The 14,331-nt window shown below is 39.3% G+C and overlaps 1 protein-coding gene across 6 annotated transcripts in view; it reads left to right on the top strand.

Moving 5' to 3' along the window:
• SUGCT (succinyl-CoA:glutarate-CoA transferase) overlaps positions 1–14,331 on the top strand; it is an 802,332-nt gene that overhangs the window by 669,921 nt on the left and 118,080 nt on the right. For 4 of the 6 annotated variants that reach the window (XR_007121423.1, XM_047694504.1, XM_047694502.1 and 1 more), the window contains one exon: positions 13,961–14,024. The exons of 1 other annotated variant lie outside the window; for it this stretch is intronic. Coding sequence is in view for 4 of the 5 variants with exons in the window: in XM_047694504.1 (XP_047550460.1) it covers positions 13,961–14,024 (64 nt within the window). In the remaining variant the exon portion in view is untranslated. Of the gene's footprint in view, positions 1–1,693; positions 1,803–13,960; positions 14,025–14,331 lie in introns of those variants that run through there. One more of the 6 variants, XM_047694506.1, reaches the window with a different exon arrangement.

The following is a 14,331-nucleotide window of genomic DNA, read 5'->3' as shown; positions in this document are numbered from 1 at the left end:
CCCTCCATAAAATACTGCTTGTGTCTCACTGTATCTGAGCTCCCAGGCAGCTCTCGAGCCAACAGAAGAAATGACAAATGGCTGGTGGCAATCATTTGGAATATTTGGTGTCCCCAGTGATTCTTTCTCTTTAAATCTGTGTTGCACTCAGGTCAAGAACACGAGAATCTTATTATAGTGGGAAAAGGTATTGAACACTTAAGAGACGGCATAATGTGGTGGAAAAAAATATATGCTTTGCTGGCAGAGAAGCATGAGGAAGGCACTTTTTTTCTGCCTGTTAATGGGATTAAAGTCATTTTACCTCTCCAAGTCTGCTTCTTCATCTATAAAATGGAAATAATCCCACCCACGTCTCTGGGCTTCTGTATGGATAACATGAGCCAAGGCATTGCAGATCGCCCCGTGGATGGTAGGCAGGTGCTAAGCTCTCACACTCACCCCTTCCATTCTTTACATTCACGCTGACTGGGCTGTTGAACCCTGACACATCACTTAGAACACTGTGCCCACTCAGAGAGTCCACGTAAAATTTTTTGTTGCTGTGCTATATTTTTACCCAACTGACTTTTTTCCTTGTCACACTCAGTTGTTACTTTGGTCTCTGAAAGAGTAGAGCGGTTGGCACGATTCACATTTAAGTGATGATTTCTTGACCACCAGATGAATCTTGATAAGAAATAGGATGATTTCTGGGGCGCCTAGGCGGCCCAGTCATTAGGCATCTGCCTTTGGCTCAGGTCATGATCCTAGGGTCCTGGGATGGAGTCCCGCATTGGGCCCCCTGCTCAGTGGGAAGCCTGCTTCTCCCTCTCCCACTCCCCCTACTTGTGTTCCCTCTCTCACTGTGTCTCTCTCCCTGTCAAATAAATAAAATCTTTAACAAACAACAACAAAAAAAAAAAAGAAGAAAAGAAAAAAAGAAATAGGATGATTTCCACGGCTGCTGGAAACAGTCAAGAACTATTCATTAAACAAATTAGATCAGATTATGCACCTTAGGCTGTGCCTCCAAATCTTTGCCTAATATCTTCAGGGTGTCCAGGAAGAAGAGGACTGTATTGATTAAGAGAGATGACACATTTCAAACCTCCTGACCTGAAGCATCTGGGTGGCTCAGTTGCTTAAGCTTCTGCCTTCCCCTCAGGTCCTGATCTCAGAGTCCTGAGATCAAGCCCCGCTTTCGCTTCCGGCTCTCTGGCTTCCTGCTCAGTGTGGAGTCTGCTTCTCCCTCTCGCTTTGCCCAACCACCCCCAAACCCTGCTCATGCTCATGTGTGCTCTCTCTCTCTCTCTCAAAAAACAAACAAACGAAAAACAAAACAAAACAAAACCATTAAAACCTCCTGATCTGTTTCTAGAACTAGTCAAAACTCAATTTTCCCACTGGAAAATTGGGAGGTTCCTAAGAACAAAGGATTTGGTTCTTGCTACATGAAGACAGAACACACAACCACCCTGCAGATGACCTCTGGGAATGGCTCCTTTCACAGGCCTGGAGGGGAACAAATGCTTTCTCAAACTCCACCCAAGTTTGTAGCGACGGGTTCTGGGATAATTTCATTCAAGTCCCCATTGCCAAGGAGGACTGAGTTAAAGATCTAAGTCCAGACTTCTAATATACTGACTGTCAAGTTCATAAATCACCTTTGTATGTCACTGGATTCTGTTGTATTTTCTCTTCCATTTACTAGTTGTTATTTTTCTTCTTCTTGGGGCTAATTAATCTTGGGAAAATTGGAGCACCAAATGAAGCCTGAAAAATGTACCTTAGAGAAGACATCCAGAGGAATATCACATAGTGACATCCAGAGGATGGATGACAGCAGACGACCTCTGTTTCTGTCAATGTGGAGGATTGTGTGACCTGAGAAATCCTGCTGGCACAAAAGTCGCTAGAAAACACACAAGCAGAGCAGCAAGCACTGGACCAACACTGACTAAGACCTACTGGCTTAGAACTTGGACTTGAGAGACCTTAACAAATGGGGCTAAAACCAAAATCCTGAAGCACATGCTAGAAGAGACATTGGACTTCTGAATAAAATTTGGACATCCCAAAGTCAGCCTTTTCCATGGGTGAACTAGGTGAAAAATAAAACAAAACAAATAAATGCCAAACCCTTCCCTGAATGAAGAGGGGAAGAGTTGGGAGTCTAGCCTGTTTTGACTTTGGCTCTTGGAGGAAAGATAGAAAGAGAAAATCTTTCATGAATGTCTTAGCCACAAACCTACTGTTCTGCATATAAGGCAAGAATTAATCCCATTGGGCGACCCAAAATATACAAGCATAAAATTTAATTTAATGTTGGTATTGCCCCTGAACACTGGCTTGGAAGAAGCAAATGCAATCATCTTTGGATAAAGCACAAATGCATGACGGACAAATTAAATAGCAGAGGAGAGGGAGCATAAGAGAGGATTTGTGATCTGATACATAGATGTGACTAAATTAATTAGATTCACCCAGAGAGACAGAGGGAGCAAATGTATGGCATGCAGAATCCTATAGAGTGATCAAGTTCAAAGCATAGCTAATGTATGTCTAATATACATCTAATTGGAGTTCCAGGAGACACTAAAGAGAATTGGTAGAGACAATGTTTGAATGTGATTGGGAATTTTTACAGAGCTTGTAAAGACCTAATTCCTCGGGGTCATGAAGTACTAAAGACAAAATAGGTTACAAAAAAATTGCAGAGCTTTCATAAAAAGCAAGTGAGGCTGAGACTGATGCTGGAAAACCAAAAACAGAGGGAGGGTCTTTAATCAGCCAGATTACCTACACAGGCATGACCGTTAGCTTAAAAGCAACAATGAAGATCACTAGACTGTGGAAGAATATCATCAATGCGCCAACAGAAAATAACCATCAGCTTAGGAGTGTATAACTGGTAGAGGCATCTTTCAGAATGGGGGCAAATTAAGTAACTTCTAAGAGGATAAAAACAAAGAGGATTTATTATGAACAGAGAACTAAGGAAATTCTAAAGAACATCTCATAGTAGAGGGAATACAACTAGTTAAGGAAAGTCTACAATAAAAAAAAAAAGTGAGCCCAAAATATGGTAAGCTAAAAATCCTTGACTATGAAAAATGGTATTGATATTGTCTAAGTTTTGAATTACAAAAAAAAAAGGAACTCAAATATAGAGCAACAAGAACGTTGAACTGTTGTTCCCAAGCTATTTATTGAAGCACCCACAGCATCCTAGTGAACACACAAGGGAACCAGAAGTTACTCTAAATTTCTAGGGAGACAGAGCAACATCTCTTGGATGCAGCATGGAATGCTAGCTCAAAGCTGTTCACAGTTTCCATATTGAATTCATTATGCTCCTTTCAATTCCATCTTATCTGTATGAAACTGAGTTTTCCAATGGATATTTCTATGAAAAAAAAAAAAACCCGAATACCAGAAGAAAATACATACTTAACAAGAAATAAGGGCGGAAATGTATAATTTTATTCCAAGATTTGAGAAGTTGTGTAGTGCCTAACAAGTGCACATGTGGTACAAGAAAATAATTGTGGTTTTTGGAGAATGAAACAAAATTATTATTTCTTCCTTCAATTTAAATCTATTACTTTTTTCAGATAGCTCCCAAGTTGTTAGGATATAAATACATGATAAGTTGTTTTGACCTAATTATTTAATAAACAAAATGAAATTAGTTAATAAAACCAAAGATTCTTCTTTTTGCCTTGGGGCACTGTGAAGAAATTACTGAGACATTACAGACACAGGGAGCAGAAAAAGTTTGGGAATATCTGGATTATAAATTAGCATGGGGATAACTGGGTAGCTATTAACCAGATTTGTATTTTATTAATTTAAATGGGCATGTTAAAATTTGTAGGGGAAAAGAAAAGCATAGGTGTGTATCTTCCAAACCAGTAAATATGGGGAAAATGGAGTGTGGGAAAACAATCTCAACTAATCCCAAACAAGGCAAGATGAGATTCTTTTTCATAAGTGTGATAAAAAGAAAGCCCTAAATATTAAGGTGCTAGAAATAAATTCAAATTTATTAATAATCCTGATTCCCATGTAAATGTACTAAATCTTCCAGTTCAAAGACTGGCTAAGTCCCGTGATTTTCTATTTTCAAGAGACTTGCCTAAAACATAAAACTTAGAAAGATTTATTGTAAAGGCACAAAATGATACATGAAGACAAACCAAACCAAAATGAAGCTCATGTAGCTTTAATAATGTTAGTTCAGACTTTAAAACAAAATGCATTACTACAGAAGTCTACCCCATAATAATAAAAGTTCAATTCACTGAAAAGATGCAATAAGTCTAAAATTATATGATTAGTAATGAATAATTTTAGGACAACAAATTTGAAAAGTTAATGTAGTTAAACTCTCAGAAAATATGCATTATTGAAACTTGCTCAAGAAAAAAAAAAAGAATATCTAAAGTTTCCTATATTGAATCAAAGAATAAACTGGTAATGAAAAATCTTCTCACTAACAAAACACCAATCCCAAAGAGAGAGTATACCCATGAGTTTCCACCAGGACCAGATATTCCAATCTTACACAAATGCTTTCAGAAAATAGGAAAAAAAGGGTTTACTCTAGCTCACATTATGAAGTAAGAATTACTCTTGTTTCTAAGACTCAAGAGCAATACAAGAAAGGAAAATTGCATGCCATTCTCATTCACGAGCTAGATTCAAAAAAATGTTAAAGCATTAGCAGATAAAATTCAAAACTTATTTTTTTCTTGAAATGTAAGATTGATTCAGTATTAGAAAATAAATTCATCATGTCAACAGATTAATGGAGGAAAATAATGTGATTCTTTTAATAAATGGATAAAAAGAACTGATATAAGGCAATATCTATGATAAAAGTTCTCAACAAACTAGGAATATATTCTGTAGCCTAATACAATGTGCCTACAATGCTTTGGTGCAAAAATAATGATAAAACATTAAGTATATTTCCTTTAAAATTGAGAACAAGATAAAAATGTTTTTTGCTAACACTATCAATATACTGGTAGTCCTAGCCAATGATATAATATAAGAAAACAGAATAAAAGGTATGATTTGGAACAGAAAAACAAAACTATACTTATTCAGAGATGATATCATTAATTTTATAGAAAACCAAAAGAATCTACAAACGAGTTATTAATAAGACTGTTTGCCAGATATAATTTTATAGTAAATTTTATTCCTATATAATAGCAATAAGCAGCAACTTTAAAAAAAAAAAGATCCATTTCACCTTGGCAGCTAACATGGACTGCTTTTATAAGGGACAAATCTAATGAAAAATGAGCAAAGCCATTATGAAAAATGCTAACACTTTATAAAACATATTAAAAATGACTTAAATAAATTGAAATTATTAAAGTAAACATTTAATGGGTAGTAAGATAATATTGTAGTAATTTATTTCTGCCCAGTAGGGTTTTCCTTGAACCTAAAAGGCTGACTTTAAAATTTATAGAGAAGAGTAAAGGTCCAAGAACCCCTGAAGACAAAGAACAAGGCAGGGGTGTGGTGGGGATCTTGCCAAATGAAACACTGATCCGTGTGATGAAAGAGAGGGATTTGGTCAGTGTGGTATTGGCCACGGGGTAGACAAATGTACCTACGGGACAGAACAGAGAGCCCAGGAGCAGCCCCAACATGTACAGAAGTGATCTACCCCAGAGCTGGTATTACAGATTCATGAGGAAAGGAAGGAGACTGCTCCAAATTGCTCTGGGGGAAAAGTGAAATTGAATCCCTTCCCACGTCATATGCGAAATTCAATTCCAGTTTTTTCCAAAAGCAAAATATGGAAGACCAAAATTTAAAAAAAATATTAAATTTTATTTTTAAGATAATTATAGATTTTCATGTAGTTGTAAGAACTAGTACAGGGATCCTGGGTGGCCTTTACCCAGGTCGATGATGGTAACATCTTGCCAAACTATCTTGCATCAGAAAAACCAGGGTAATAACATGGATACAGTCAAGATACTGACAGCTCCATCATGAAATCCCTCCTACTGCCCTGAAAACCATTCAGCTGCCATCTTTCCTGAACTCTCTCCCAGAATCCATTGCCTGTTTCTGGAATTTCATCACTTTGAGAATGCTGTGTAAATGGAATCAACCATACACTATGTAATCTTTGGGGATTGGCTCTTTACACTCAGCACAATTCCATCAACATTCATCCAGGCTGTGGTGTGAATCAATGGCTTGTTTCTTCTTATTTCCAGTGTGGAGTATTCCATTCTATGCTGTATCGCAGTTAGCTTCATGATCCACAGGTTGAAAGACCTCTCTGCTGTTCACAGTGTTGGGCGATTACAAATAAAGGTGCTAAGAATGTTCATATGCAGATTTTTTAAAATTTATTTTTATTTGTTATTTCTTTTCAGCTTAACAGTATTCATTGTTTAGGCACCACACCCAGTGCTCCATGCAATACGTGCCCTCCATAATACCCACCACCAGGCCTCCCCCAACCTTCCACCCCCCGCCCCTTCTAAACCCTCAGATTGTTTTTCAGAGTCCATAGTGTCTCATGGTTCATCTCCCCTTCCAATTTCCCTCAACTCCCTTCTCTCCATCTCCCTATGTCCTCCATGTTATTTGTTATATGCAGATTTTTGTCTGACATTCTCCACAGAATTGTGTGAGTGATCCCGTTTCTGTTTGCTAATGTTTGGTGTCCCTTTTTAAAACTTTAGCCATTGGTATTGTGTCATTATGCTTTCAGTTTATATCTCCTTCATGGGTAATGATATTAAGTGTCTTCCCATGTGCTAATTTGCCATCTATGTATCTCCTTGGGCAACATGTCTGTTTATGCCTTTGCCTATTTTTTTTTAAGATTTTATTTATTTATTTGACAGACAGAGATCACAAGAAGGCAGAGAGAGAGAAGAACAGAAGCAGGCCTCCTGCTGAGCAGAGAGCCCGATGCGGGGCTGGTAGGAATGCTGTTAACTAATATTAAAGGTACATGTACCTGGTGTCTAGGTTTGTGCCCTAGAGTCATTGTTGCCTGAAGAGATGTTAGTATGACAGCAGTGTTTGTTGTAGCAAAATAACTGAAAGCAATGTAAAAGCAGAATGAATTAATAAATTATGATATATCTATATAATGACATAATTTACATTAGTGGCCATAATTACTTCAAAATGGACGAGTCTCAAAAACCAGGTTAAAGAGAAAAAGCAAATCAGAGAAGAATACATACACATGATTTCATTGATATAAATCTTATAAATGGGTGAAAACAGGCACTAAATTCTTAGAGACATAAACATATAGGATATAAGAATGAAAAAAGGAAGGATAATTTTAAAAAATCAGGAGATGATTATTTGGGAATAGAAGAGGGAGGAATTGGGACAAACTCGGTGCTGGAAACACTTGGGTAATGTTCTTAAGTTTTTACATGTTCTCATTAAACTATACATACATGTTAGAATACCTCTTTGAAAGACTAATATTTGTGTTTTTCATTAGAAAAAGGAGGGGGAAAGGCTGTGTCATGTGCATTAACACCAGAGTAAGTTTAGTGATAGCAAATTGTTTCAAAACGAGTAAGACAAAAGAAAGTGTCAGCACTTGGGCGCCTGGGTGGCTCAGTGGGTTAAGCCGCTGCCTTCGGCTCAGGTCATGATCTCAGGGTCCTGGGATCGAGGCCCGCATCGGGCTCTCTGCTCAGCAGGGAGCCTGCTTCCCTCTCTCTCTCTCTCTGCCTGCCTCTCTGTCTACTTGTGATCTCTCTGTGTCAAATAAATAAAAATAAAATCTTTAAAAAAAAAAAAAGTGTCAGCACTTAAATCCACTCTCCATGATCTAAGTTAGGGATTTACTTGTTCATTTTTTTCATGAATTGTGTGTTACTTTTGCATTTTTTTCTCAGGAGAGTTGAATTAACTTTCAGCATATTAATTGTATGTTATGCCTTCAGTTATTGAAACTTTACCACAGCTGTTCTCCTCTCAAGCTACAGGAATGACTGAGTGATAAAGGACCATGGAATGAATGAGATCATTGGAATACTTTGTTGCTTTCTAAGATACCCATGCCTGTTTTGGGAATAGTTTTCTGAATTTTCCCAATGAGGAAGAATACTATCATTATTTTCTTCAAGTGCAGTAGATTCACTTCACATGTATAAGGCATATGCCAACTGTTTCTGTTGAATTTCCGCATCCCCCTTTCTGGCTTTTCTTCACTCTTAATGACCATGGTCCTCAAGGAGCTTCTCCTCTTGGCCTCTGCAGTGTTTTTGGATAGGATCACTATACCTAGGGCAGATTCCAGATACTTGGAAAACTTTAGGAAGCTGAGGGAATTGTGGCAAGGCGACATTGGAACTTGATAACTAAGTTCCTACAAATGAGGATATTTTGGGAAGCCAGTAAAACATTTTCATGTCTAGAGAAATCTAGGGATTTATTAAAATTTTAAAAGAGACAACACCCTCCACTAAATGAAGAAACCAAAAGGAACCACTTGCTACTTAGTTAATTCAATTTAATCAATTAGTTAATTAAATAAATGAATAAATAAATGTAGTTTGTTAAACCCAATAAAATATTATTTAGCATCTATCAGATAGTCCCAGGTAATGTTCAAGGCACTGGGGATAAAGCAGGGAACTAAACAGATATTTTTAAGTAAAAATAGCAGTCTGGTGGATACTATTTAAGTAAAAAATATGCCTTATAAGACGTAAGCTTCTGGAGGGTAAAGGCCTTGCTTGTTCTGCGACTTAGTTTTTTTTTTTTTTTCTCAGCACTTAATAATGCCTGGAACATTAATATGCATTTAATGATTATTATTGATTATTAATCATTACTGTTAATGTGTTTATTTTTGTCACATGAATGAATGCATCTTAAAGCCCTACAGCTTGTCCTTGGTGGAGACAGAGTTTGAACCCAGTCTAATGATAATGATAATTAGTTGCCATTAATTGTGAGTTTACTCTGTCCAAGGTGCTATGCTCGCCGTTTTATACTCATATCTTACTTAATCCTTACGAACTCCTGAGAAAGAGATATTATTGCTACCTTCTTATTGAGGAGGGTTTTGAGCCTCAGAGTATGTAAGTGCCTTGCCCAAGGTTACCTGCTGGGTCTGTCCCCTTCAAAATCTGAGCCAGGCTAGGGCCAAAATCCTTCCTCTTTTCAGAGCCTCTGTATCTGTGGTAGCCTTGGCTCCCAGGAAGGGAGCAGCTCAGTTTATTAACTAATTGGGCTACATGATGCCAAGCAATCCGTTTGGCTGATTTTCTTTCCCCAGCAAATTGACTAATTTGTTTTACAGAATTGACCACATCAGCTAGTTATTTTAATGGTAAATCAAATTATGCTTGACTTTTTTTTTTTTTTTCTTTTACTGAGTCTCCAACTGGCTAAGAGGTTAGGGTCAGACATACCTTAATTATAATCCAGAGTCAACCATTTATTAACTGCGAACCTTGAGCAAGTTCTCGACCTCTTTAGGCTTCCATCACCTATCAGGAGAAATGCAGATGAGAGTAATTCCTACCTGGTCTACTTAATCAGACGATTGGGACGGAGACAGCTCTTTACCTCGTAACACAATGCCTGACCCTTAAGGAGTTTTGTGGGCAATAACTGTTGGTATTCTACTTATCCTTGCGATTGCTAACCTGGCATTTTATTTTGATACTGTCTTTGTGCAGTGCCTTTTACTAGGCCCTGCAGCTTCTTCCCAAGGTAGACAAAGTCACTTACTTATTACTTATTGGATTTTGCTCCTTCACGTGGAGCTTAAACCGCTGTAAAAATTGGCTCAGGTCTCTTATTCCCAACCCTCCCTTCTAATTACAGGCACTTTGAATGCAAGTTCATTCATCTTTTTACTGCCAGCCCCATCCTATTGTCTAATATATAGGTGCTCTGTGATGTTTGTTCAGTGGAATGAATAGGTCACGTCTCTGTTCAAAGTTGGGGGGTAGGTCAGGTCGCTATTGCACAACACGGTTAATGTCATTGGTGGGATTATATTGATTTTCAATATCTTTACACATACCATTCGTGTATGTCACTTAATGCCGGCAGTCTGTCTCTTATCCTTTGTGTATGTTTTGCTACTTCTACTCTTGACCCAGAGCTCTGGCTTTCCTTAGAGATTTTCACCACCTATAGAGTGGGTATTGCTCTTTGATTTTTTACATTTCTTTTCTTGTTAGTGCTGTATTACAGACGGGGTCTGCCACTCCTGCTATAGGACTATTCAAAAGACTTTCCTACTTTCACTTAAACTTTTATTTCCCACATCACTTTAAGGTATACATTTTACCCTTCCCCCCACCGCCATCATTAATACATTACCATTTGACTCTGTCATTAGGCTGTCAATCTGTGAAACTCTTGAAGAAGAAAGAAAAACCTTATTTTAAATTGGCCTGATACTTTGCTAAAGAGATTGGTGCACTCGCTACACTTCTATTCTTGTCAGGAATAGGCTTTTGCAATTATAAAGAGAAAAAATGAAATTTAGAAGAGCTACCCCACCATAAGAGATCTAGGGAGGATAAAATAAGGAAAAGAAGGACAACATTCAGGGCAAAGTTCTGGGGAAGGTTCTTTGCCTCATTTAAAAATAACTAAATGTGTACCCCAAATGCTCCAAAAAGCCAGGCTGAGGGGTTCCAGCCATGATATTGCCTTAAGAGAAAATGGTATCGGAGGCCTCTAGAGCTGAGGTCCCCATTCCATTGTGAGTGGTCAGAAAATGAAACACTTTCAATCTGAATTTCTAGGTTAAGGTAATAAGGGTTTAGGGTGTTGAGCCCTGGTGAGAAAAGGAACGGGGAACATTTCGTCACCATTGCCAAGGAAATGTTATCCGAATGCTGGTGCATGCCAAGGTCCTGCGTTTCCAATGAAGTTAGGGGGAGACAATACGCTTGAAGTGCAGGAGGAGAAATTTATGCTGAAATTCAGACAGACTGCCTGGGTTCTGAGATTCTCGAATATGTTACTAAACAGAGCAGGACTCGCCCCACAAACAAGGCTGGAGAGTTTTCCAAGATTCCGAGTCATTAGGCAGGGTTTCCAGGGACAGCAGGGCTCCGGCTTCAATTGTTCCCCGAGATCATCTGACCTGATTCATGAAGGAAGCCTATGGAATTGTATTGACTCACGGTTTTCCATAAAAGTGGCTAGTGACCCAGCAGGGGAATTGGTCCGTGCTTTCTGAAGATGGGGGCGCAGGCTAGCCCATTTATTTCCTAACTGTACAAACGCTATAGCAAATTAAAAGCTGCAGTTAACTTCCTGTGCCAAGCATGGGAACGATTTATATTTCTGCCTGAAACTGAGTGATTTTCGATGCAAGGGAAGTGATGAGGCTGGATTACAAAGTTTCCTGTCGGGAAGATCATATACAGACAGTAATGAGGGGAGGGCCGAAGGAAGTACCTTCTTTAAGCTGCTTCCCCAAGACACTTCAATCAACTGCGAGGTTTTGCTTGCACAAAACTTTGATGTATGTCCCTTGACCTTTACCAACTACCCTTTCACGTTTGACACTTAACGTTTCCACCACGATTAGAATTCAGCGTTAATTAATTTCAACAGTATCAGTTAAGTTATATTTAGCTAAAGAACACTCACTTTTGTCTTTTGTGAGTAGCACTGCAGTGTTATTACGAAGAGGTAGTCAGGAGGGCAACAGATAGGAGAAGAGAAGAATGATTCAGTGTGCAGATAATTGTTTCGAGTGAAATTTAGCTTGGTATTTTTGTTCCTGTCCTCAGTAGAACTGAGATTTAGCACCTCGCCTTGGCATTTAGCCCCCACACCCACATAGGAGGAGGCTGTGCTGGGCGGGTGCTGAGAACGAGCCACACCAGAGTTAAATTATAGCTCAGTTCTAACACTGGCAAGAATTTTCTCTGGCCAGCTCCTGGGTGCAAAGCTGGTGATTCCAAAAGAGAGGCAAGGCATCCCTAGAAAGGATCTCCATATGGTGTGGCATCACCCTCGCTGAGGGGGGGTTGACGGGGTTGTTTAAAGAGCATTGCCCCAAAGGTGGTGACCGTTCCCAAAGAAAACAGTGGTGCCCCAGAATATTGAGACACAGCAGGGTCATACTTATAACCTTAAAATGTCACCTGCAAGGTTGTCTTACTGGCTTATTCCGTAACATGACCAAAAAGCTCCCCCGACTTGGAGAGAGCCCAAGAATTTTGACCTCTTTCCCCTGGGTTGTCCAAATGAGAAATCATTTTTGTTAGTTAGTTTTTGTTTGTTTGTTTATTTGTTTTTAATTCCATGCTCTTTTAACTCTGTGTGAAAAGACTATGATGAGGGTATGGATATGCACATGTTGTTTTTACCTGAAGCTCAAAATCCTGTAGAACCATCACAACATGCGGCTGTTTGGGATATTAGCATGAAAGCCTGGTCCGTAAGTTTACTGTGCCACTCAATCCCTTCTGCCCCTTAGATCCCTGCACAGAATGGGAAGAGAGAAGCTCTCCATTTGGTAGGCAGTACAGGTGAAATCAATTCAGTCTCAGTGAACATTCAGTAATAGGAATAGTAAATTGAATTTGGGGGTTCTTTGAGACAGTATACCCAGGTAGCCTCCAGTTGTTAAAAAAAAAATAAAATAAACAAAGGAAAACAACTTTTGTAGCATTTTCGTTTGTGTTTGACCAAACATTTTTGCCTCCCATAATTCAGATTTCAGGTTCTAGAATCAAGTTCCATGTCCCCATCTCATCCTCCACCCACAGTTGGAGGACGCTTGATCCCTGCCACATTCTGGATTCCTACCTACCCCGTAGGAAAAATGAAAGCCAAGAATTTAGGTAGCTCTGTTCCAGTGATCAAGCAATTCAACATCAAGTCACATTTCTGTTTCTCTGGTCCTGATAGAATGTCCCTGGCCTAGTAACTGGCCTTGTGTCTTAACCCTGAGGTCAAGTCTGCCTCGTGTTCTTGATCCTGGTCACCGTGCATGGGAGTCTAACCAGCCCTCTAGGATGGGGTCTCTGTTGTTGCTGTTGTTGTTTTCCTCAGTTTTCTCCTTGCCAGCTCCTACTGACTCATCGTTCTGAGATCTAGTCTGATCGTTATGGTCTTGTTACCACTGAAAACATGTCTGGTTTCTGTCTCCTGCTCAAGTGTCTGACCTGAGTCCACTCGGGGCTCCTGGCTCTGATAAGAGCAGCCCTGAATCTGTCCACTCCCAGCAGCCACTGGGCCTTCTAGTTCTGGTTCGCCTTTCAAACTGGTCTGTCTCCCCACACCTTCCACTGAATACATTGGTGGGAACACATATACCATCCCCATGGGCTGCTCTTTTCCAGGTCCTGGTTCTCCTTGCATTCTGTCCTTCTGCAGTTGACTTTGGCCATGTCCTGCAGTGAGGTAATGCAGGAAGAGGCCAAACTTTATTATTTAGAGGATCAAACATAGATGAAAGTGGGGGGGGGAATCATACCCTATACTTAGGAGCGAATAACATTTTGAAGAATGGGAAGACTTTATTAAAAAATGCAGTTTGTTAGTCCTGGAATCTTCTAATTCTTTTTGGCTTCACTTGGTTTAATAGAGGACAGAAATATTGTTATTTAAAATATTTACTTCCAGGGACGCCTGGGTGGCTCAGTGAGTTAAAGCCTCTGCCTTCGGCTCAGGTCATGATCCCAGGGTCCTGGGATCGAGCCCCACAGCAGGCTCTCTGCTCAGCGGGGAGTCTGCTTCCGTCTCTCTTTGCCTACTTCTCTGCCTACGTGTGATCTCCATCTGTCAAATAAATAAATAAAAAATCTTAAAAAAATAAAATAAAACATTTACTTCCAAATTAAAATTCCAAACATCTCTATGTTTTGCAATATCTTTTCTTCAATGGGCCAAATAGGAGGCTTTTCGAACTCCTTGAGACTAAATAGTTTTATTTTATAATTTATTCTCCTGTCTGTTTTTACATTTAAAGGTGTTACACAATGGCCTCATCATGGAGTTGAAGCATCCAACCGTGGGGAAGATATCAGTGCCAGGTTTGAAAATTTTTGTCATTTTCCTTAATCCCTTCCTTCCTGAAATTTTCCCTGTGCTGATTACTGCAGAGAGTTGGTGACCCCCCCAGCTTGTCGAGATGTTATCCAACTTCTTCGTTTGGATAAAAGGGAAACCCTAGTTACGTCACACCCACGAGCATATGCTGAAGCTACAGAATTGTGTCTCCGCTCGAGCGAACGTCCGATTGCCTTGGTGACCCGAAATGCTCATATTATCTGACTCCATTTTGTGTAATCATTTGCTCACAAAAGTACATCATCTAATTGCCAAAGATAGACAACCATA

Source organism: Lutra lutra, chromosome 11 (genome assembly GCF_902655055.1).
Source record: "Lutra lutra chromosome 11, mLutLut1.2, whole genome shotgun sequence".
Classification (NCBI taxonomy): Eukaryota; Metazoa; Chordata; class Mammalia; order Carnivora; family Mustelidae; genus Lutra; species Lutra lutra.
Note: the sequence above shows the minus strand (reverse complement) of the source record. Positions and strands in the feature narration are given on the sequence as shown.